The 24,796-nt window shown below is 46.2% G+C and overlaps 1 protein-coding gene across 3 annotated transcripts in view; it reads left to right on the forward strand.

Annotated features, from left to right (window-relative positions):
* The window catches only part of Fam227a (family with sequence similarity 227 member A), a 34,799-nt gene extending 11,743 nt beyond the window's left edge, over positions 1-23,056 (forward strand). Inside the window, exons 5-15 of one of the 3 annotated variants that reach the window (XM_048355364.1) lie at positions 833-909; positions 1,658-1,804; positions 3,421-3,522; positions 4,961-5,065; positions 8,139-8,262; positions 11,413-11,520; positions 12,670-12,743; positions 15,853-15,940; positions 17,990-18,084; positions 19,768-19,925; positions 22,488-23,056. In XM_048355364.1, the coding sequence (XP_048211321.1) occupies positions 833-909; positions 1,658-1,804; positions 3,421-3,522; positions 4,961-5,065; positions 8,139-8,262; positions 11,413-11,520; positions 12,670-12,743; positions 15,853-15,940; positions 17,990-18,084; positions 19,768-19,925; positions 22,488-22,773 (1,364 nt within the window). In that variant the 3' untranslated portion in view covers positions 22,774-23,056. Of the gene's footprint in view, positions 1-369; positions 910-1,657; positions 1,805-3,420; positions 3,523-4,960; positions 5,066-8,138; positions 8,263-11,412; positions 11,521-12,669; positions 12,744-15,852; positions 15,941-17,989; positions 18,085-19,767; positions 19,926-22,487 lie in introns of those variants that run through there. The other 2 variants (XM_048355346.1, XM_048355354.1) reach the window with 2 other exon arrangements.
* Positions 23,057-24,796: the final 1,740 nt, after the last annotated feature.

A 24,796-nucleotide genomic window follows, 5' to 3' on the forward strand; every position in this document is an offset into this window, starting at 1 on the left:
TAAAGCCAGGTATTTAGTAGCTCATGCCAATAATCCTAGCCACTCAGGAGGCTGAGAGCTGAGGATCAGGATTCAAAGCCAAGCCTGGGCAGGCAAGTCCTTGAGACTCTTACTTCCAATTAACTATCAAAAAAGATAGACAGGGCTGGGAATATGGCCTAGTGGCAAGAGTGCTTGTCTCGAATACATGAAGCCCTGGGTTTGATTCCCCAGCACCACATATATAGAAAATGGCCAGAAGTGGCGCTGTGGCTCAAGTGGTAGAGTGCTAGCCTTGAGCAAAAAGAAGCCAGGGACAGTGCTCAGGCCCTGAGTCCAAGGCCCAGGACTGGCAAAACAAACAAACAAACAAAAAAACACCAAAAAAAGATAGACATGAAGCAATGGCTCAAGTGGTAGAGCACTAGCCTTAAGCAAAAAGGCTAAGGGACAGAGCCCAGACTCTGAGCCCCAGCTCCCATAGCAGTGCTATTGCTTCCTGATGAAGTCAAGAAAAGAAGAAGGGAGGATGATGCAGGGACCCACCTACTATGTGACATCTGATCTGGGTGCCGGCAATCCTTGCGAAGTCTTCATAATGCTCCACCTGAGAGGTAGGTGCCATTGAATAGGTTTTGCAGCTGAGCAATCAAGGGCCTAAAGGCAAGTCTGCTCTCCCTCACTGCTTCTGATTGATAGGGAAGGAGACCTTAGCACATTAGGGACACAGTTGGGATCTATCGAACCAGCAGTACATGTGGCATGGGGCCCCTCTGTTGAATGACAAGTCCCAGTTATACAGCACCCAGCCTTGGGCACAGCCGATGGCTTCTCATCTCTTGTTTCTCTTCAGTCAAAAGATCCAAAAGAATGCCACTTTCCTGTAAAGGCTCAGACCTCCGGCATGTCAGGTCAACCATCATTAAAAGGGTAAGGGCCTGAATTAAAATTTATTTTGGGGGGAGGGAGGGAAAACATGATGCTTGGGGAGGGGGATGATTCCAATGAAAAAATCATAATTCTCTTTTCCTTTATTATTTATTGTCCCAGTCATGGGGCTTGAACTCAGGGCCTGGACACTGTCCCTGAGCTTTCTCTATTTAAGGCTAGTGCTCTACCACTTTGAGCTACAGCTCCTTCTGGTTTTCTGGTGGTTAATGGGAGAGAAGAGTCTCATGGAATTTTCTGCCTGGGCTGGCTTCAAACTATAGTCCTCAGCTCTCAGCCTCCTGAGTAGCTAGGATTACAGGCGTGAGCCACCAGTGCCTAGCTTCCCTTTTTCAAAAGCCTTGAACTACCTCAGTAATTCTAGAGTTTCTTGTGACACATTTGAATGAGCAGAGCCAGACCCCAGCATTACAAAGGTTCAGACACACGAAAAAGGAAGGCATGTTATTGTTTTCAACTGTCAAAATGATGGACCCTACTTTTATTTTTTATTTTGCCAGCTCTGGGGCCTGAACTCAGGGCCTGGGCACTGTCCCTGGCTTCTTTTTGCTCAAGGCTAGCACTCTGCCACTTGAGCCACAGCGCCACTTCTGGCTATTTTCTGTATATGTGGTGTTGAGGAATCGAACCCAGGGCTTCGTGCATGCGAGGCGAGCACTCTACCACTAGGCCATATTCCCAGCCCTGGACCCTATTTTTGTAACCTGCTTTTTTTTTTTTCTTGCTTTAGAAAACAGCAGATAAAAATCTGCTGGCAGAGCGATACCAGCCCCCTCAATTTAACCCAGCCCAACCCAACGAGCTTCCCAACAGAGTGGACTTCTGTAACTTGGTGGGTAACGTGATCCGGGCAGAGAAAAACCGTTTAAGTGGCAAGGTAAGGAAAGAGACCCGCGGGAGTCCTCCCACCCACCCCATAGGCAGCAACCATGGGTAGGGGCAACACTTGCCCCTCTTTTATACTCCAGGAACATCTAGAAACTTGACCAGGGCCACATGCCTCAAGGGACTGAGCTGAGTTCTAAACCTCAGCCCAAGTTCATTCCATGTTCGCCTCGTCGTCTTCCAGAGCAGTGGTCTTCAAGGAGGGGTTTGGAGGTTTTTTTTGTTTTTCTTTTTTTGCCAGTCCTGTGGCTTGAACCTGAGCAGTGTCCCGGGCTTCTTTTTGCTCAAGGCTAGTACTCTACCACTTGAGCCATAGCGCCACCTCTGGCCATTTTCTATATATGTGGTGCTGGGAGCTTCATGTATACAAGGCAAGCACTTTACCACTAGGCATATTCCCAGTCCCGGGAGGATTGTTTGTTTGTTGTTGTTGTTGTTTTGCCAGTCCTGGGCCTGAGACTCAGGGCCTGGGCACTGTCCCTGGCTTCTTTTTGCTCAAGGCTAGCATTCTACCACTTGAGCCACAGCGCCACCTCTAGCCATTTTCTATATATGTGGTGCTGGGGAATTGAACTCAGGGCTTCATGTATATGAGGCAAACTAACTCTCTTGCCACTAGGCCATGTTCCCAGCCCCTGTTGTTGTTTTTTAACCTGTCCTAGAGCTTGAACTCAGGGCCTGGCTGCTGTCCCTGAGCTTTATTGCTCAAGGCTAGTGCTCTACCACTTGTGCCATACCTCTACTTTCAAATGTCTTTTGGTTGTTAGTTAGAGATAAGTATTCTGCTGCTCTGAGCTCATGGATAACTACTTTACTTTTAGAATCCCATGTGCTCTTTACTAACTCAGCAGAATCTTTCGTTTCGGTCCTTTGAGTTTGTTTAGCTCCCACATGGGCTGAGTTTGGTCATTTCTGACTGAAGAATTTGGGATGCAGTCTTGACTACTTGACAAAAACTTCCATGTTTTTGGTCTTCTTTCCTAGTCTATAATACTAGGTGCTCATGTGGTTGTTGTCAGGTTCAGTGAGAATATCTAAAAACATCTGGCTGTTCAAATCTTGGGCCACTCACTGATGGGTTAGAGGCCTTTGTGATGGCCTCAAAATATGTGGACTCCACAGATGACTGGTAGGTGGCAGAGCCCTTAGTAACAATTAACAAGCTACTGGAGAGGGAAACCACATTTTAAGTGAAGGAATTAAGAAAAAAGAAAACAGCGGGTACATTAGGGCAAGTCTGTGATCCCAGCTACATAGGAGTTGGAAAATAGGAGGACTGTGATTCAGGCCAGCCTAGGTGAAAAATGTCAAACACTATCTGAAAAATAACCGAAGCAAAAGGTCTGGGGACTTGGTTCAAATGGTAGAACACTTGCCTTGGGAGGCCCTGAGTTCCAACTCTAGTATAGCCTAAAACAAAATTTAAAAAAAAATTCCAGTATAGTGGCTCATGCCTATCATCTCAGCACTCGAGTGGCAGAGGCAGGAAGAATGTGAGTTCAAGTCTAGGTCAGTCTGAGTTACATAGCATGACCCTGTCTCAATAAACCAAAAATAATAATAGCAATAACAAGCACAATAATAATGTGAATTTTGTTTCTTTTCAAGTGTTTCTGTTCAGATATAGAATTAGAGAGGTTTCTCACTTCTCGTTTTCCCAAAGCCATATGGCTGGATAGCTTCTGGTGGATATTTCATGAGAGGTACCAGGTAATGCACATCTAATTGTTTCTCTCTACTGCTTAAGATATTTTTGGTTTGTATTATTTTATTTTATTTTTTTGCCAGTTCTGGGGCTTGAACTCATGGCTTGGGCACTCTCCCTTCAGCTTTTGTGTTCAATGCTAGTGCTCTAACACTTGAACTACATCTCTATTTCCCACTTTTTGGTGGTTAATTAAGAACAATGCTTGAGGAATCCCAGCCCCCAATCTAGGTAGAATAGCTATGCCTATAAATCCCAGGCAGGAGAATCAGGAATTCACACCCAGCCAGAACATATCTCAAAAAAAAACAAGCAAAGCCTTTAGTCAGTGGCTCCCACCTGTAATCCTAGCTACTCAAGAGGCTGAGGTCTGAAGATCAAGGTTCAAAACTAACCCAGGGGGCTGTGGATATGGCCTAGTGGCAAGAGTGCTTGCCTTGTACACATGAGGCCCTGGGTTCAATTCCCCAGCACCACATATACAGAAAATGGCCAGAAGTGGCGCTGTGGCTCAAGTGGCAGAGTGCTAGCCTTGAGCAAAAAGAAGCCAGGGACAGTGCTCAGGCCCTGAGTCCAAGCCCCAGGACTAGCCAGAAAAAAAACACACACACACAAAACTAACCCAGGCAAGGAAGTCTGTAAGACTCTCATATTTGACCACCAAAAATGCTGGAAGTAGAACTGTGGCTCCAATGGTAGAGCACCAGCCTTGAGGACAAAAGCTCAGGGACAGTATCCAGACCCTGAGATCAAGCCCTAGGACTGGTACCAAAAGAAAACAAAAACAAAACCCAAGAAACAGACAAACAAAAAGAGTCCTAAGCTGGGGACTGGTGGCCCAAACCCATAATTTTTACTATCTGGGAAAATGAAGCTAGTAGGGTTACTGCTTGCAATTCACCTAGGAAAAGCCCGTAAGACTCAAAGGAAGAAGTTGGGCATTTTGGCTCACACCAGGTGGGAAGTGAAAAATTGGCTGACTAGGTCCAGGAACATGCCTGGCAGGAAGGGAAACCCCGTCTCAAAAATAAACCAAAGAGGCTGGGAATATGGCCTAGTGGCAAGAGCGCTTGCCTCCTACACATGAAGCGCTCTCGGTTCGATTCCCCAGCGCCACATATATGGAAAACGGCCAGAAGGGGCACTGTGGCTCAGGTGGTAGAGTGCTAACCTTGAGTGGGAAGAAGCCAGGGACGGTGCTCAGGCCCTGAGTCCAAGGCCCAGGACTGGCCTAAATAAATAAATAAATAAATAAATAAATAAATAAATAAATAAATAAACCAAAGAAAGGATTGAGAGGCATGACTCAGCAGTAGAGAGGCTGCCTATGAAGGATGAGGCCCAGAGTTCAAACTCTAGTACTGTAAGAGAAGAAGAAAACCAGCCCCTCGGATGTGGCAACAGGCACTCTAGTAATTCCTTCCCCATCTTCATTCTTGGCAGCCGAACAAGGAAATCCAGAATCAGCTGTTTGACCGGATAGCCCTACACTATGCCAACCTTTTGTTCCATTTACCCAGGTCCCACTACGAAGAGGCTCTCTTAAAAGTAAGCATCAACTACTGCTTAGAAAAGGTCAACATTGGACCTGACCTAGAGAAGGGATAGAAAAACAGGACGTAAGATATCACAAGAAATGTACACACTGCCCTACTATGTAACTGTACCCTTTTTGCACAACACCTTGTAAAAAAATTTGTGTTCAATTAATAAACAAATTAAAAAAAAAAAAGAAAAGGTCAACATTGGGTTGGGCACTGGTGGGTCCATGCATGTCATCCCTGCTACATGAGAGGACCATGGTCCCAGGCCAGCCCCGGCCAAAGGATTGGAACATCCCATTGAAACAGAAAGAGCTGGCTGTGGTGACAGCTGCCTGTCATCCCAGCAGTGGTGGGAGGTATAAATAGAAGAAGGATCATGGTCCAGACCCTATCTCATAAATAACCAGAACAAAAGGATTGGAAGCATGGCTCAAAGTGGAACACCTGCCTAGCAAGCACAAAGCTCTGAGTTCAAACCCCAGTACTACCACGAGAAAGGAAGAAAGGAAGGAAGGAGGAAAGGAAAGAAGGAAGGAAGGGTGGCTAGGAATATGGCCTAGTGATAGAGTGCTTGCCTCATATTTATGAAGCCCTGGGTTTGAATCCTCAGCACCACATGAACAGAAAAAGATGGAAGTGGCGCTGTGGCTCAAGAGGTGTAGAGTGTTAGCCTTGAGCAAAAAGAAGCCAGGGACAGTACTCAGGCCCTGAGTTCAAGCCCCAGGACTGGCAAAAATAAAAATATAAAAAATAAAACAACTTAAAAAAAAGAAGGTAGGAAGAAAGGAAAGAAGGAAGGAAGGACAAAGAAAGAAAGAACTTAGATTTCTATTCATTTTTTGTGTCAAAAGGGCTTGACTCAGGGCCTGGGCACTGTCCCTGAGCTTTTCTGCATAAAGCTAGCACTCTACCACTTGAGCCACACCTTTTCTTCTGGCTTTTTGCTGGTTAATTGGGGATAAGCGTCTAATACACCTTCCTACCCAGGCTCCTCAGATCTCAGCCTCCTGAATAGGTAGAATTACAGGTGTGAACCACCAATGCCTAGGTGGATTAAAATAACTTTAAGCCAAGCACTGAAGAGAGAGAGGCAAACAGGAGGATATCAAGTTCAAGACCAGCTTAGATTACAGTGTGACTATCTGAAAAAGAAAGAAAGAAAACAAATCTGCCAACCTTGTTTTGGTGTCATAGTCTAGTATTTGAGAGAAACTGTTTCCATTCATGTGTTCTATCCATCATCAGGTGTATGTGTGCATGCGTGTGTGCACGCTGATCCTAGGAGCTTGAACTCCAGGCACTGTCCCTGAGTTTTTTTTGCCCAAGGCTAGCACTCTACCACTTGAGCCACAGCTCCACCTTCAGCCATTCAGCAGAATTTTTTTAAAATTTATTAATTAAATTTTGTTGACAAGGTGTTGTGCAAAAGGGGTACAGTTACATAATAGAGCAGTGAGTACATTTCTTGTGATATCTTACACCCTCATTTTTCTTTCCCTTCCCTAGATCAGGTAGACATATATACAATACCCAGTGTACCAAAAACATATACAGTAGCCACGTGGCCTACGCCAAAGGAAATTCACCTAGAAAATATGTCAACAATAGAGTTTGCTTATCCTTGTCTTATATGATCATACATATATAGCTTTTGAGCTATTGTGATCCACTGTGAGGTCTATTTTAGACCTTTTTATGTTTAGTAGTTGTTTGGTTTTAGTTACATAATGTAAGGTCACTGATCCACACCTGTGGGAAATACCATTTGACAAGAAATTTTTTGTTTCGCAGACCTGGTCTCTAGTGTGTCCCCCCTCCCCCCACCTTAACAGCCATATATCAAGGAGATCATGCCCCTTTGTATTCTGTGTTCTAGGCTTATCTCGCTCAACATTATTTGTTCAAGTTCTGACCATTTCCCTGCGAATACCAATATTTTATCATTTCTAATTGCTATGTAGTATTCCATTGTGTATAGGTACCACATTTTTTGGATCCATTTATCTGTAGAGGGGCATCTGGATTGTTTCCATATTTTGGCTATTATGAATTGTGCAGCGATAAACATGGATGTGCAGATGTCTTTTTGATATCCTGAGACCTGTTGTTCAGGATAGATGCCTAGGAGTGGTATGGCTGGGTCATAGGGTAGGTCTAGGCTGAGCTTTTTGAGGAACCTCCATACTGTTCTCCAAAGTGGTTGTACTAATTTTGCACTCCCACCAACAGTGGAGAAGGGTTCCTCTTTCCCCGCATCCCCTCCAGCATTTGTTGTTGCCTGAGTTCAGAGGATAGGCCATTCTAACTGGAGTGAGGTGGTATCTCAGGGTTGTTTTTATTTGCATTTCCTTTACTGCCTGGGATGTTGAACATTTTCTCATATGTTTCTTTGCCATTTTTATCTCTTCTCCTGTGAAGTCAAATTCAGCAGAATTTTGAGTGTCTCTCTGCTCTGTGTCTAGTACTGATACTAGTAGTGTCTAGTATTTATTATGCTACATAGTAGAATAAACAAAAATATTCAATGTAATATGTAATACTGTTTCTTGAGAACAAGATAACCTCCAGTGATGAGTCTGTGTAAGTAATTTTGGATATGCCCACCAAGATAATATCATGAAGGTCATTGGTGGGAAAACCATTCTAGACTTTATAATAATTTGCAGAAGTGTTAGTATTATAATATTAAATAGGTACAGTCAGATATAAATGCATACTATATGTAAAAATGCATAAGAATATGTGTGCATTAGGAAAACCCCAATGCTTGCTAGGGTCTTTGGAGACAGTACTCTGGGGATATCTGCCTGGTTATCGTCTTGGTAGGGTAGCAAATGACTAGGCATGGAGGCTCCAGGGGAGGGCAGGGATTGCTGCATAATCATCATGATCCTTGAGGACTTGACCCTCAGGAGGGGGGTGGCCCAACGCTCAGAGTGCTCCCCCAAGGAACAAGAAGGAAGCTTGATAGCAAGCAAGAATGTGATCACAGCTGTTTCTGAAGTCAAGGCTCTTTTCTGGGGGCAAACATGAGGAGAACATCGGCTGAACTGTGTGCCCTCCCCACCCCACTGCAGAAGTTCCCAATGCTTCTGAGCAAAGCCCTCTACACCAGCTTCTGCTGCTGCTTCCCACAGTCCTGGTTCAACACACACGAATTCAAGACGGAGATCTGTAACACCATGAGCTTGTGGATAACAGGTGAGCAGTCTTTCTCCTTGGGAAAGTAATTTGGGCCACATGATTCTCGCTAAAACCTAAGAACCTTCTGGGGGTGTTTTGTTTGGAGTGTATGTGTGCATGCCAGTCCCAGAGGGCCTGGGCTTCATCCTTGAGCTTTTTTGCTCAAAGCTGGTAAGCTAGCACTTGAGCCAGACCTCCATTCCTGGCTTTTGGTGGTTAATTGGAGATAAGAGCCTCACAGACTTTCCTGCTAAGGCTGGCTTTGAACCACAATCCTTGGTTCTCAGCCTCCTGAGTAGCTAGGAGTACAGGCGTGAGCCGCTGGCACGGGTTCTAAATACCTTCTTGTTCACCATAACACTTTTCTTTTCTCTCGTTAAGGCTAAGGAGAGGAGGGTTGGGAATATGGCCTAGTGGCAAGAGTGCTTGTCTCGTATACATGAAGCCCTGGGTTCAATTCCCCAGCACCACATATACAGAAAATGGCCAGAAGTGGCGCTGTGGCCCAAATGACAGAGTGCTAACCTTGAGCAAAAAGAAGCCAGGGACAGTGCTCAGGCCCTGAGTCCAAGAACTAGGACTGGCAAAAAAAAAAAAAAAAAAAGACTAAGGAGAGGAGGGAATATTGGTTATAGACCCAAGGAACACTCCTTGGAAACTGCTTCCTTGGAAGCTGTTCTGAGACATGCCTACCTGATCAATTTTTGTTCCCCTCTCTCCTTCTTCAGGGAGAAAGGAAATGAGGCCTCTCTTATGATACTCAAGTTCCGACTCAGTCCTCTTACTAAACTTTGAACTTGGTGCTGATGGACCCCAAAGAAGCATCCTTGTTAGAGAACCCCACCCTTCCCCCTTCGTGTGACCCACGTGGCCAGTATGGTTTGCAACTCCACTTCTGCTCCAGTGGGCCCTTCTTTAAAAGTTGCGGTTGCAGCACAAAACAGAGCTGGAGGCATGGTTCAGCAGCAAAGCACCTGCCTAGCAAGTGCCAGGCTGAGTTCAATCCCTAGTACTGCCCCACCATCACACACACACAAAAAAAATGAAAAGCTACAGTTTTTTTGAGGTTCCTGCGTCCTAGGTACTGTGTGAAGCTTTTTGTGTTGGGGGGGCTCCACAAGATCACCCCTACCTTAGGAGATTTGCTGGAAGAACTCCCAGGAGCCAGCTAAGTTAGTCACAGACAGGGCTCCTAGGCTTTACTGGGCTTTACACAGCCCTGTCAGCCCCTGCATGCCCTTGGAAGAAAACAAAGCAACTTTGTGTGATGTTTTCCCCTGGGGAAACCCCTTAGGATGCAGTAGTGTTCGTTTTATTTGGGATCATCATGGCAGCACCTCGGTCTAGTCCATCACACAATTTCAGGAAAGCAGGTGTTCTGCAAGAGCCCCCCTGGGAGTGCAAAGAACCTAAAGTTTTATGTCAGCATAAGCCATATCCATCCCCAACAAATTCCCAGGCTCCAGCCAAAGCTAAGGCTAGCAGTCTCAGGCTTGCTGTTAACTCCTTATCATACTGCTCATACTGATTGGGGGAAAAAAATCAAAGAAACTCAAGAACAAACAAATGCAAGGCAGGTATCAGACCCCGGGCTGGCCCACTCCGAAGCTAGGTCTCTGACCACTATTAGATCTTGTCTTCCATCCTCTGACCTTCTTACCTTCTTCTTGCTATTGCTTCTTCCTATTCCTCTTCTCATCCAAGGCTACACTCTTTCCCCAGCTCACCCCTGGAAACAAACCTCCTGCCACTGGCTTTGTCCAACAGAGCTGGCAGCTTTGCACAGTAGCTTCAGCTTCTCAGGTAATCCTGGGAAGTGCAGAGAGAGGCCACAGCAGGGCTAGGAATATGGCCTAGTGGTAAAGTGCTTGCCTTGTATATATGAAGCCCTGGGTTCGATTCCTCAGCACCACATATATAGAAAAAGCCAGAAGTGGCGCTGTGGCTCAAGTGGTAGAGTGCTAGCCTTGAGCAAAAAGAAGCCAGGGACAGTGCTCAGACCCTGAGTTCAAGCCCCAGGACTGGCAAAAAAAAAAAAAAAAAAAAAAGAGAGGCCACAGCACTTGGCTCAGTGAGCTAATATATTGAGAAATGTTTGCCACGTGTCAGATCCAGTGGGAAGGTCTGGAGGCTCAAAGATGAATAGGCCCAGCCCTGTCCTCCAGGAATGCCGGTCCAGCAGGAGCAAGTACTGCACTAGGAGACAGATAACAGCAATGCCTTCCATGTTTGTGTAGCATGTCCTAGTCCCCTCGGCTCAGGAAGGGCAAGTGGCGCAGTCCCCATTTTCCAGATGAGGAAGCCACAGCCCTTCTACAACTGGGAGCTGGTAGCTCATGCCTGTAATCTTAGCTACTCAGGAGGCTGAGATCTATGGATTGCGGTTCAAAAGCAGCCTGGGAAGGAAAGTCAATGATACTCTTATCTCCAAGTAACCAGCAAAAAGCTGGAAGTATAAAGGTGTGGCTCAAGTAACAGAGTCCCAGCCTTGAGCAAAAAAGCTAAAAGATGACACCTAGGCCCTGAGTTCAAGCTTCAGTACTGTCACAAAATAAAATGACACTAGGTGCCAGTGGCTCATGCCTGTAATCCTAGCTACTCAGAAGGCAGAGATCTGAGGATTGTGGTTTAAAACCTGCTCTGGAAGGAAAGTCCATGAGACTTTTTTTTTTCTTTTGCCAGTCCTGGGTTTGAACTCAGGGCCTGGGCACTCACTGTCCCTGAGTTTCTTTTGCTCAAGGCTAGCACTCTACCACGTGAGTCACAGGTCCACCTCTGGCCTTTTCTGTGTATGTGATATTGAGGAATTGAACCCAGGGCTTCATGCATACTAGACAAGCACTCTGCCACTAAGCTACATTCCCAACCTCCATGAGCCTCTTATCTCCAATTAACCATCAGAAAACCAGAAGTGGCAATGTGGCTCTAGCCTTGAGCTGAAGTGGTTAGGCACAGTGCCCCGGCCCAGAGTTCAAGCCCCACGACTGACAAAAATAAATAATGAATTAAATTAAAATAAAATAAATGAAAACGCCCTCTAGAGAGGAAGTGAGGTGTCCAGGCCACTATGGGCTAGTCTTGAAGCCCAGCCTCCCTAGGACCAGCTGGGATTTTGAGGCCTTGATCTGATTGGCAGAAATGTCCATTATCACTCTCAACTTCTCTTAGGGACATATCCATGTGTACAGAGCTATAAGCTGTGGGACTATTCAGAACTGGATCCAGAGGGATTCCGGAGAGAGGAATTACTATCTCAGAGAAAGCAGCAGATCAAAGGTAAGATACCCATCTCAGTCCCTGCCTACCCAACCACCATCTAAGCGCACACAACAGAAGGTCATAACATCCGTGTCCCCAAGCCAGGTTCCGATGACCCCCAAAGTGAGTTCAGCATCAATGTTTCTGAACTGCAGTTAGAGTCCCTGTGATGTAAATGTTGAGACTTTTTTTTTTGGCCAGTCCTGGGGCTTGAACTCAGGGCCCGAGCACTGTCCCTGGCTTCTTTTTACTCAGAAGGCTAGCACTCTGCCAACTTGAGCCACAGCACCACTTCTGGCCTTTTCAATATATGTGGTGCTGAGGAATCGAACCTAGGGCTTCATGTATATGAGGCAAGCACTCTTGCCACTAGGCCATATTCCCAGCCGCTAACTGTTGAGAGTCTATATTCAAATAGTAGATTTTGAGTTGAATGCTGGTGGTTTAGGTCTGTAATTCTAGTGCCTCGGGAGGCTGAGATCTGAGGCTCAATCTGAGATTGAGGAGTGAAGCTAGCCTGGGCAGAAAAGTCCATGAGATCTTATCTTTGAATAACCACCAAAAAACTGGAAGTGGCTCAAATGATAGAGATACAACCTTAAGGAACAAAAAAAGCTAAGGGAGCCAGGTACCAGTGACTCATGCCTGTAATCCTAGCTACTCAGAAGGCTGAGATCTGAGGATCGTGGTTCAGAGCCAGCTCGGGCAGGAAAGTGTGAAACTTTATCTCCAGTGAGCCACCAGAAAACTGGAAGTGACATTATGACTCAAAGAGGTAGTGTGCAAGCCTGAGCAAAAAAGCTCAGGGACAGACAGAGCTCAAGTCCCAGTACTGGCACATGTGTATACACACACACACACACACACACACACACATTTCTAGTGAGAGGTGTCTCAACACATCATTGCTATGATAAGCTGTCTGTCTAGGACAAGGAGGACTGTGAGCCAGGGGACAATTTAGACGATGTAACTATACCACAGAGGTTTACTCTCTGGGCTGGGGGTCAGGGCAGAAGAAAAGTAGCAGGTTTGCCCCTTGGATGAGTGAAAAAAAAAAAAAAAACAACCAGAGGAGAAAAGGAATGGGGAAGAAAGGGGAAGGGAGAAGAGGCAGGGAAAGGAGGAGCTAGAAGGAACCAAATAACAGCCTGTTCTCTTTCTTAGGAAGAAACACTTCTCTCTTCTCTTTGAAGAAATCCTCTCTTAAATCAAGCCAGAGGAAAAAAACCCACTCTCAGGTAAGAGGGGAGACACAGACCTGAATCCCTAGAAGCCTCTAAACTAAAGAGACCTGGGGTTCTAGAGCACTGGCGGCTCCCTGTTGGTGGTGCATCTCTCTCCCCCTACCCCCCCATTCTTTCTCTGAGCGTATGTGCTGGTACTGGGGCTTGAACTCAGGGCCTATTGTTCTTGCTTAGCTTTTTCACACACACAGCATTCTGTCATGTGAGCCACACCTCCAGTGGGCTCCCCTGCCCCCGTTCTACCCTATTATTCTCTCAGAGAGCGGCGGCCACAGCTTGGAGCCGGCCTCTGAGCGCTACGGAGGGGAGGCTGCGGGAGATGTTTTCTGTCTCTTTTTTTCCCGTTAATCCTCATGGAAGCCTGCAGTCTGGTCATCATCCCTCATACCTGCTTCCTTTCCTGCTTCATTGATGCCCAAGCAGGCTGATTCTATACCCTAGCTAGTGTGAGCCCAAAAGCGATAGATACGGGAGCCCCGGTAGCTTTTTGCTGTATTGATTTCGTTTGTGGATATTCAGAAATGTGGTAGCTGAATGTGAATCATATGGTAGATCGTTAGGTTTGGTTTGGGGTGTGTGTGTGTGTGTGTGTGTGTGTGTGTGTGTGTGTGTGTGTGTGTGTTCTGGGCTTTAACTCAAGGCCTGGGTGCTGTCTCTGCACTTTTGTGCTCAAGGCTAGTGCTCTACCGCTTGAGCCACAGCTCCACTTCTGGCTTTTTTGGTGGTTAGTCTCACGGACTTTTCTGCCAAGTCTGGCTTCAGTCTCATCAATCCTCCTGTCTCAGCCTCCTAGGTAGTCAGTACTGTAAGTGTGAGCTTCCAGTGCCCAGCTGTTTTTAGTTTCTTTTTTTTTTTTTTTTTTTGGCCAGTCCTGGGCCTTGGACTCAGGGCCTGAGCACTGTCCCTGGCTTCTTCCCACTCAAGGCTAGCACTCTGCCACTTGAGCCACAGCGCCGCTTCTGGCCGTTTTCCGTATATGTGGTGCTGGGGAATCGAACCTAGGGCCTCGTGTATCCGAGGCAGGCACTCTTGCCACTAGGCTATATCCCCAGCCCTGTTTTTAGTTTCTTGAGGAAACTTTACATTGTTGTTCTTGCTCTACATTAACACCAAGTTCTTTGTTTTTTTGTTGCCAGAGCCCTTCTTCTTCACTGGCTGCCTGTTCTGTGTGTGGGTACGTGTATGTGTGCACACGCAAGTGTGCATTGTATATTTTTGTGAACTAGGATTTGAATACAGGGTTTCACACTCTTGCTTGGTTTCTTTGCTCAGGCTGTCACTCTACCACTTGAGTTATACCTCCACTTCTGGCTTTTTGCTGGTGAATTAGAGACTTTTGACCCAAATGGTTTTGAATTGTGATCTTCAGATCACAGCCTTCTGAGTACCAATATTACAGGCGTGAGCCACCAGCCAGCACCTGGCCAGCTCCCCATTTTTTTTTTTTTTTTTTTTGGTCAGTCATGGGGCTTAAACGCTGGGCCTGGCCTCTGTCCCTGAGTTCTTCAACTGAAGGCTAGCTCTCTACTACTTGAGCAACAGCATCATTTCCAGTTTTCTGGTGGCTAATTGGAGGTAAGAGTCTCATGGACTTTCCTGCCCAGGATGGCTTTGAACCACGATCCTCAGATCTCAGCCTCCTGAGTAGCTGGGATCACAGGCGTGAGCCACTGGTACCCAGGAACTCCCCATTCGTAAGCATCTCTGTTGGCTTCTGTCATGCTCTGTCTGCATCTTCTCCTGGTGTAGCCTGGGGATGGCCCTGTCTGGTCTGGTGGCTTCAAAGACCACCCTTGTTACAGCATTACCAGGCCTTCCTCTGCCCTGGCCCCTCTCAGAACTCACACTGGGCTATCTGCTGCCTTCTTGGCCTCCCTAGGGAAGTCTGAGGCTTGGGTTGGTGAAGAGAGCCACTGACTCCTAGCTTCATGTCTTACCTGGCTGATTGCAGCAGCTGCTAGCTGGGCACCTTCCTTTTCCTCATAGTCCCATCCCAATCCCTACCCAATGATGGACTTCCCTGGGCGTCCATCAGCGGGATCACTTCCTGCGATGGCCTTTTATGGGTATCCATCAATGGGGCCACTTCCTGCCTAACCCTCCACCTCCAGCAGCTTCTCCAGACTTAGTTTCTCATTCCAAATGCCTCAAGTTCTGGATCATCTTCTCCTTGGCCACCTTGTTCTCATCTCTGTTCCTCCATGATTGTTCCACCTCTTTCATCTCAGGAAACAAACCCGACACTCACCAAAGGTTTCTAGACTTGATGACGATCGTTTGCTCCTGCCCCTGCACTTAGCATATGAATGTTGTTCTAGAAACACCAGCCCCCAAAGCACTGGTGGAGCAGGTGCTTCTCAGGGACAGCTGTCACTCAGAGAGCCAGATGAAAATATTGCTCAGTGTTTGGACACTGCCTGTCACAACCGCCTGCAACAAACGGATTGCCTTTGTACTGAAACACATAAAGCTGTCCAACTGTTATTTCAAGAACCCAGCTAGGAGATTACATCTTCTACCCAGAAACAGAAATGATCCAAAAATCTGGAATCCTGAAAGTTTTAATGTGTATGCCATCACTAGGACGTGAATTCAGTGCCTCACATGCTTTCTTAGTGTTTTATTTCAAGGCTAGCTCTCTACCACTTGAACCACAACTCCATTTCTTGCTTTTTGGTTATTATTTGGAGATAATAGTCTCATGGGTTTTTCTGCTTGGGCTAGGTTTGAACTGTAACCCTTAGATCTCAACCTCCTTTGTAGCTAGGATTATAGGTTTGAGTTTTCAGTGCTTGGCTCCTGCTTAAGTTTTGTGTGTGTATGTGCGTGCATGCGTGTGTGTGTGTGTGTGTGTGTGTGTGTGTTGTTTTGTTTTGCTAGTCCTAGGTCTTGAGCTCAGGGCCTAGGTACTGTCCCTGAGCTTTTTACTCAAGTCCAGCACTCAGTAAGTTGAGCCACAGCTCCACTTCGACCTTTTTGCTGGTTAATTGGAGATGAATGCTTTCTGTCTTTGTGTTCTTTTGCTAAAAACAAGGGGAATTCCTTGAGCTGCATGTTCCTCTTGCCACCAATATTGCTAACTTTGTTCTTTTTCTCCTTGAAGTCTTGTAGTGGATATACAACCAATGACAAAACCCTTTCTGGCAAGTTGAATGCAGAAGAAATGTGGCAAATGCAGGGTGCTGTCAAAGGTACGTTGAGTTCCACAAAGGGAAATAGTGGCTTGCAACTCAGTATTGGACCTTCCAAATTCAGATTCATTCTTTCCTGGGCCTTAGCACAAAGCAGTATTTTGGGAGAGCATGAAATTGTCTCTGGTTCCATAATCACTGGGTAAGGTCTGAGGTTGTGAAGAGAAGTTCAGTCTGTGTGTGTGTGTGTGTGTGTGTGTGTGTGTGTGTGTGTGTGTGTGTGTGTATTGGTCCTGAGGCTTGAACTCAGAGCCTGAACACTGTCTTGAGCCTCTTTTTGCTCAAGGCTAGCACTCTACCACTTGAGCCACAGCACTATTTCTGACTTTTTGGGGGCTAGCTTATTGGAAATAAGATTTTCATGAACTTTTGTGTCCCAGCTGGCTTCGAACCACAATCCTCAGATCTCAGCCTGAGTAGCTAGGATTACAGGCATGAACCACTAGCACCCTGGCCTAATTTCTTTCCCAAACCAGACCCTTGCCAAATTTCTTTAGTTCTTTTTCTCTTAGTCTAGTCATTCTACTTGGGAAAAACTACATCCCGTATATATTTTTTGTTGCAGTGGTTCTCAAACAGGGGCAGTTTTCCTCCGTAAAGAGTTCTATCACTGGGCGGCCATGCCTTATGCCTATAATCCTAGCTACTCAGGTTGAGATCAGGATCAAGATTTGAAGCCAGCCCAGGCAAGCTGTAGTGGTTAAGTTACTTCAGGCATTCAGCAGGTAGAGGTCAGGGAAGTGGCTAAACCTACACAGGTCATTCTCCCATGACAAAGAGCTACCTGTCCTCCTGGGGCCATGACTAAACTCCACCTTATTATATAATTTTGAAATTCTATCATGCATATTTAACTTGATCTAAAAGTAAATACCTTAACCCTTGCCCTTTCCTGAATAAAGCAAAGACTTGTGAGTACTTCAATCTCAACCTCTTCCATCTAGACTCTAGTGGTACCTTGTCCTGTCATTTTGGGCCTGTCTATCGTATTATAAAACCCAACAATTAAATGACATCCTCATCCTCATATTCTACAATCGGTGTTAAATTATACTTTTATTTGCCTATTTATTGAAGAGTCACCTTTTTAGGGCCATCTTTGTTTCTGGAAAAAAATATACATGGTACATAAATCTTTCTTTCTCCCTCTGTCTCTCCCCCCTTCCGCTTCTTCATTAGTTTTTTGGGTTTTTTTTTAATCACAGGTTTCTTAGTAAATTCTTAGTAATTTTTGTTTTTCTTTGCATGTCTTTATCTTTGTTCTTGAATGATAATTTTTCTGGGTATAAAAGTCTAGATCTGCAGGATTTTTTGTTTGTTTCTGGTAGGATACTAGAATCGAACCTGGGTCTTGTACGTACAAAGCAAGTGCTACTCTGAGCTTCAGCCTTAATTAACAGACATTTGCTTACTGTGCTTTGATGATTTTGTTCCACTGCTTTCTATCTTCCATTGTTATTGTTGATAACTGCAAGTCATTCTAATAAGCTCTTTATAAATTACTGTTGTTTCTTTGCTAGCCTTTAAACTATTCTTTATTAATCTTCCTTCTTTTGTGCAAGAGTTGGATTGTTTTGCTCTCTTAATTGAAATTTACTTCCTGTTGCTGCCTCATACTTTGAAATGCTTTAGCTCTCTCCTTCCTTGTTCTGTGGCCACACTGTACCCTGTAGAGTTCTAGCATGTCATTCTAGCTAGTGTTATACTTACTGCTTATACTTCCTTTTCTTTCTCAGCAAATGGGGAGGTTCTTGGAGACAGTCTATTTCTAGCACCCAAGCAAGGACCTGGTACATAGTAGGTATTCAACAAATATTTGTTGGATCAACAAATAGAGTAGTATATAAACAAACATGTATCCCCCATGTATTTATATGGCTGTAAAGTAAGTGACATCATAGGATTTATGATAGCAGTATCCTGTAGCATCTTGCAGTGATCCAGCTGCATCCAGGCTTCTTCACGCACTGGTGGCTGAGACCGGCCTTGTGCTTTTCCTTGTCATCACTGGCAAGCTCTAGTGATCACTTTTTTGCTATCTATGGACAGGAAACCCTCGTCGTCAGACACTCATCTGGAGAAAAGCCACACGGCAAGTGAAGAGAATATCAGAAGCCAGAGAATGTGAAAATATGTTTAAAGAGGTGAGCGTTCGTGACTGGAGATTCCATAGCAGAGGTTATTTAAAAGGAAAGCCAGGTGCTGGTGGCTCATGCCTGTAACCTAGCTACCCAGAAGGCTGAGATCTGAAGATTGTGGTTCAATGCCAGCCTGGTTAGAAAAGTTGGTGAGGCGCTTTTATCCACCAAACAATAAAAAAAAAGCAAGCCTGAAATGGATCTGTGGCTCAAGTGGTAGAGCACTAGCCTTTTGCAGAAAAGCTTAGGGACAGCACCCAGACTGTGAGTTCAAGCCCCAGGACTGGTGCCCGTGCATGTGCGCATGCGCACACACGCACACAAAAAGCATAGAGACAGTTCCCAGGCCCCTAGTTCCAGCCCCAGCATGAGTATATGTGCACACATATGCACAAACACACACACACACACACACACACGATGGGCTATGGGCTCATGGTTCATGCTTATCATTTTAGCTACTCAAGAAGCTGAGATCTGATGACTGAGGCAGACAAATCCAAGAGACTCTTTATCGCCAACTAACTGATAAAAAGCCAGATGTGGCTGTGTAGCTCAGGTGGTAGAGTGCCAGCCTTGAGTGGTAATGCTAAGCAAGAATGCAAGGCCCTGAGTTCAAACCCCAGTACTGCAAGTGAAAAGGGGGTGGGAGACATGGCTAGGAAATATATCTCTGTGGATATGAAGGTAAGAACTCTTTATTTATTTATTTTTTTTGGCCAGTCCTGGGGCTTGGACTCTGGGCCTGAGCACTGTCCCTGGCTTCTTTTTTGCTCAAGGCTAGCACTCTGCCCCTTGAGCCACAGCGCCACTTCTGGCCATTTTCTGTATACGTGGTGCTGGGGAATAGAACCCAGGGCCTCATGTATATGAGGCAGGCACTCTTGCCACTAGACCATATCCCCAGCCCAAGGTAAGAACTCTTTAAAAGTTACTCTAGAAAAATTTCCTCAAGAATAACCTATACAAAAAGTGACTGGCAGAGAAGTTCAAGTGGCAGAGTGCCAGCCTACCAAGTGGTAGGCATTGTCAGTACCATAAACAATTACAACGCTTAAAATAGTTTTTAGGTTTTCAGCTCTTCATATTTTTTGTGCTAGTCTAGCGCTTGAACTGTGAGCCTTGCCTTATACTCTCACTTAACTTTTTTATGTTTTTTGTTTTTTGTTTTTTTAAGTCAAGGCTGGTGCTCTACCATTTGAGTCTCACCTCTACTTCCTAATATGGGGTCGCACTAACTTTTTGCCCAAAACAGCTTCAAACCATGATCCTCCCAATTTCTGCCTCTTATGTAGAGAGGGTTAGAGGTGTGAGCCGCTGTGTCAGGCCTATATTTCTTTTGTGTTGTTGTTGCTGGTTGTAATGTTTGAAGTCAGGGCCTTGGGTGCTGTCCTTGAGCTGTTTTACGTAAGGCTAGTGCTCTACTACTTCGAGCCACAGTTCTACTTCCAGTTTTCTGGTGGTTAACTGGAAATAAGAGTCTCACGGACTTTCCTGCCCGGGCTGGCTTTGAACCACGATCCTTAGATCTCAGCCTACTCAGTAGCTAGGATTTACAGGCATGAACCACCAGTGCCCAGCCAGACCTGTTTCTTAATATATGCTATTAACATGGAAATATCTTTTTTTTCTCTCCAGAGTTTAGGAACATGGCAATATCTTTTTTAAATTCTTTTTTTTTTTTCTCAGTCCTCCATTGCCTGCAAAAATCCTGAGCCGACCTGTAGCCTCTTCAATCTCTATGGGAAGAGCCCGCTGATCATGTACTTTCTTCTTAACTATGCTACCCTGCACCATCGTGGCCAGGATGTGCTGATAACCCGGAGGGAAAGGACCAAAGCCCTACCATATCTTTGGCCCCACAGGCCCTGCTGTCTCTCCCCAGGAACAGGGGTTGGGGGAGAGGCAGGCTTTTATGCAAAGCCTTGCACAGTGACTGCTCAGCAGGGACAGCCATCGATTTGACCCACAGGCAGAAGCTTGCTTATCTTAGCTTTACATCTAGACACAAAGATGGCTGAGAGATGATGAGCAAGGCACATTCCCCCATGGGAGCCAGGTGCCTTTGGCTCATGCCTATAATTCCTAGCTACTCAGAAAGCTGAGATTTGACTGACCGAGGTCAGTCTGGAGTGGAAAGTTCATGAGACCCTTTTCTCCAATTAACCAGCAAAAAGCTGGAAGTGGAGCTGTGGCTCAAATGGTAGAGTGCCAGTCTTAAGTGGTAAAAGTTAAGCAAGAGCATGAGCTCCTGAGTTCAAGCCTCAGTACACACACACACTTAAGTACACAAACTCCTTTTTCTCTCCACCAGAATGAATGTCTATGTAGGCACTTCTTCTTTCTCCAAAACTAGCTAGTGAGGCTGGAACTGTGGCTTAGTGGTAGAGCGCTCGCCTAGCATGCATGAAGCCCTGGGTTCGATTCCTCAGCACCACATGCACAGAAAAAGACACAAGTGGCGCTGTGGCTGAAGTGGTAGAGTGCTAGCCTTGAGCAAAAAGAAGCTCAGGGACAGTGCCCAGTCTCTGAGACTTAGCCCCCAGACTGGAAGAAAAACAAAACAATACAAAAAACCAGTTAGTGCTTCCCAGATGCAAACTGACCCTTGAGTGTGCACTGGTCAGCGATCTGTCCGCACACGTTAAGCTGTCTTTTCTCTACTGTCATCCTCACATGGCCTCCAAGATTTGGTAGAAAACAAAACAATCCCCCCCCCAATAAAACCCTGCTGTGTCCACAAAGCAGGTGTGGCAGGTGTTGGTGTCCTGTGTCCTAGCAATCAGAGCATGGGTTCTATTTAGAATCCAATTGATCTCTCAGTCTAGCCCCAGCCAAGTGATTTGAAAACGCCACCTCAAGGGGCTGTTAGGAAGATGAGGGGGGGCGGTAGTGGGAAGAGCTCGGCACACAGCTGGCAGGTGCCAGGTCTGGCATGGGACACAGCACTTTGGGCTCCTCCTCCCAGGAGCCTTTGCAAAGATCAGACTTTCCCTCGAGAGCTTCACGTCCACCGACTTCTTCACATGTCCATAGACAGGATAAGAACAGCCATGTGTGGCGCGGCATTGTGACAATCCCCGCATGTCACTCCACATTCTACATGTCAGTGTGCTGAAGTGGATGGCATCTACCTGGGGGTGCCTGGCCCCCCCTCCTTCTGAGTTCTGGCTTAGCAACCCCTGGCCGGAGGATCTCATGTGCACAGCTTAACCTCCAACTCCGTATTGTCCTAGGATTTGGACACAGGACCTCACACTTGCTCAGCTTACTTGCTCATGGCTGGTATTACACTATGCCTTCAGACCTGCTTTTTGATTGTTTTTTTTTTCTCAGCTTGTTTGCTTGTGGCTGGTGCTCTATCACTTGAACCATGCCTTCAGACCTGCCATTTGCTGGTGGTTGTATTTTTTTTTTTTTTTGGAAGATGGAGTTTTGTGAACTTTTCTGCCTAGGCTGGCTTTGAACTGCGATCCTTTGTCTCTCAGCCTCCTGAGTTTCTGAGTAGTTTGGGTTACAGGTGTGAGGCACTGGCATCCAGCTCTTCAGCTCCACTTAATCTATTCCCTACTAAAGTAAGGATAGGTATAAATATTAATGGTGTTGTGATTAAATGGCATCTACCTGATGCTAACCACCATCACCTTCAGCATCGTCATCATCTGAAGTAGGTATGGTCACACCTCTTACAATAAGACTAGGAAATGGGTCTAAAGAAGATAACATATCGGGGCTGGGGATATGGCCTAGTGGCAAGAGCGCTTGCCTCTTATACATGAAGCCCTCGGTTCGATTCCCCAGCACCACATATACAGAAAATGGCCAGAAGTGGCGCTGTGGCTCAAGTGGCAGAGTGCTAGCCTTGAGCAAAAAAAGAAGCCAGGGACAGTGCTCAGGCCCTGAGTCCAAGGCCCAGGACTGGCAAAAAATAAAAAATAAAAAATAAAATAAAAGAAGATAACATATCTTGGTGGAAGTCCCTCCGCTTGTACAAAATGAGCTGAGGTTCTATCAACCAAGAAGGGGTGAATGGAGGAGGGAGGCAGGGTGGAGCAGACACGCAAACCTAAGACGGAGAATGAACCCTTAGCCCTGAAAGGAGAGGGACCCGGGCCCCTTCCTGGGCTCCCTGCTGGTAACAGTGAGACTTCAGGACATCTTCAAGAAGTATCTGCTAGCTCCCTGTCCTCCACAGGAGCGGGGGGAAGATATTATGATGCATGTGTGCCTGCCTAGCTACAGGCTGGTCATCCCTCCTTCTGTGGCTAACCAGCAGGGGCCATTGCTTGCTTAGCAGAACTCTCAGGAAGAAACACTGGGCCTTTCCCCACGAAGTAGGCATAGGCCAGTAAAAGCAAGGGGACAGCAGGGCTGGGTGTTTTGGGACTTTCCTTGACAATGGAATCCACTGACTCTACCCCAACTTATGCTGACATCATCAGCCTGACCCTGAACAACATGAAGAAGAGAAGGGAAAGATTGAACCAGCTCTACCGGCTACACTGGGAGGAATGGAATTATTTTAATAGTTACTTACAGGGACTGCAAAACGACTTCCTAAGGTACAAAGGCTTTGGGGAAAGACAGGTTGTTTTTCATTTGTCCATTGCCACAGGTGTCCTAAGGCTTGGACACAGGTCCTGGACACTATCCCTGAGCTGCTTTTGCTCAAAGCTAGCTCCAGCTTTTTGGTGATTAATTGGAGACAAGATTCTCAAAGACTTTTCTGCCTGGGCTGGCTTCAAATCGTGATCCTCAGATCTCAGCCTCCCTCCTGAGTAGCTAGGATTACAGGGGTGAGCCACCAGTGCCTGGCAAAAGCCAGCCCTTTTATATCTCCTTATAATACCAGAGAAGTATAGGACAGCATCTTTTTTATTTTTTCTTTTTGAAATGAGGTCTTGCTGTCAACACAGCAAGGTCCAGGGTGGTCTCCAAACTCATAGGCCCAAGCAATCCTCTTGCCTCAGCTTCCTTAAGTAGCTGCGATTACAGGCATATACCACTACATCCAGCTGATGACAGCATCTTAATTCACTATGTGTGTGTGTGTACATGCACACACACATACACACATTAATTGCTCTCTTGCCTACCTTTAATACTTATAATCTGCATCTCCCTAAAGTAAGTGTCAGTATTTAGCCACATTTCCAAAGCCAGCTGAGGTAATATCCAGTTCAGCCTTCCCATGGTAGACCCAAAGTTACGTGAGCACAGAGAAACCTCCTCTGGCAGCAGTAGCCAGCATTAATCAAGCCTTCCTCTGGAATTTGTGTTTATGGTCCTAGAGTACAGGGACCCTTCCTAGACCTCCCTGCATCCCCAGGCACCTGAGATGAGTGATCCAGTCACTGCTGGCTTGTCAGCTCTGTTCCTTGCGTGGCTCTTAGCTGGCTGAGGTGAATGAACTTTAAAAATGTGCTTGAGGGGCTGGGAATGTGGCTTCGTGGTAGATTGCCCGCCTAGCGTGTATGAAGTGCAGTGTTTGATTCCTCAGCACCATATAAACAGAAAAAGCCAGAAGTGGCGCTGTGGCTCAAGTGGTAGAGTGCTAGCCTTGAGCAAAAAAAAGAAGCCAGGGACAGTGCTCAGGTTCTAAATTCAAGCCCCAGGACTGGCAAAAAAAAAAAAAATGTGCTTGAGAAGACCACACTGACTCTTTTCTCCATCTGCTCGTGTTCCACCCAGACAGGTGATGAAAATTCGTAACCCAGCAGAAAATAAAAAGATCAGCCATAAGTTCATCCCGTCCTACCACCAGTCTGAAGACAGGAAATTTAAGGGAAGCCAGCAAGAAACGGAGGTTTTCTCAAGGTTGGCTCAAACCAAAACCATGGAAAGAGTTCAAGGGGAAGAGTGTAAGAGTTCACAGTGGGAAAGCCCAGGGAACACCTGCCGTGGGACTCCTTCAGCGTTGTATTTGCCTCCTTCACTGTGGGCCGGGGGGGGGGGGGGGGGGCTTCCATTGATCTGGTCTTACCTCTGAGCCCCACGCTGGGCTTTGTGCTCTATGAATATGCAAATCAGAGTCTCTTGGTTGCAAGCAACAACACAAAGTGAGCACACAATGAACCCTGGGCTTCAGGAACTTCTCCTAAGGGATCTGTGATGTTTTCCTGCTCTCCCTCCCTCCACAATTCTTCCTTCTGGGTGCTGGCTTTGCCCTCAGAGCCCCAGACAACCCCAATTATGTGTCTTTATAGCACCTCACAAAAAGGAAGAGACATCTCCTCTCTTCAGCTTCCACCAGTCAAGCTTCACAGTCTGATGGCTCTGCCTGGGTCCCCGCCCCACCCACTCTGTCTGGACCAATGGGTTCTGACGAAAGCAAGGCTATGATTAGCCAGGCCTTTGTGTCTCTCTGCACCCAGAGGGAGGCAGGAGAGTCAATGACATGGGTAGAATGGGTGAACGGCCTTCAACTGTCTCTTTCTCCTCTAGGAAGGTCTCCCCTGACTGCTCTACTCAGGAAGAGCTCTGGTATCTGTCTCATCCTCCAGAATAGAGTCTAGATTTATTTGTTCATCTGCTGAGACTGTAGGTTTGTCCTGAAGGTCACGATCCTCAAACTGGATGACCATGACACCAAGGCTTAGCCTAGTGCCTGGTCACACATTTTCACTTACGTCTAGAAGACAAATGAAGGGTACAGTGTCGTGCTTCTGTTTCTGTTACTTGTGTTAGTGTCACAGACAGATCTGTAAACTCTTTATTT

Source organism: Perognathus longimembris, chromosome 1, assembly GCF_023159225.1.
Source record: "Perognathus longimembris pacificus isolate PPM17 chromosome 1, ASM2315922v1, whole genome shotgun sequence".
Taxonomy (NCBI): Eukaryota; Metazoa; Chordata; class Mammalia; order Rodentia; family Heteromyidae; genus Perognathus; species Perognathus longimembris.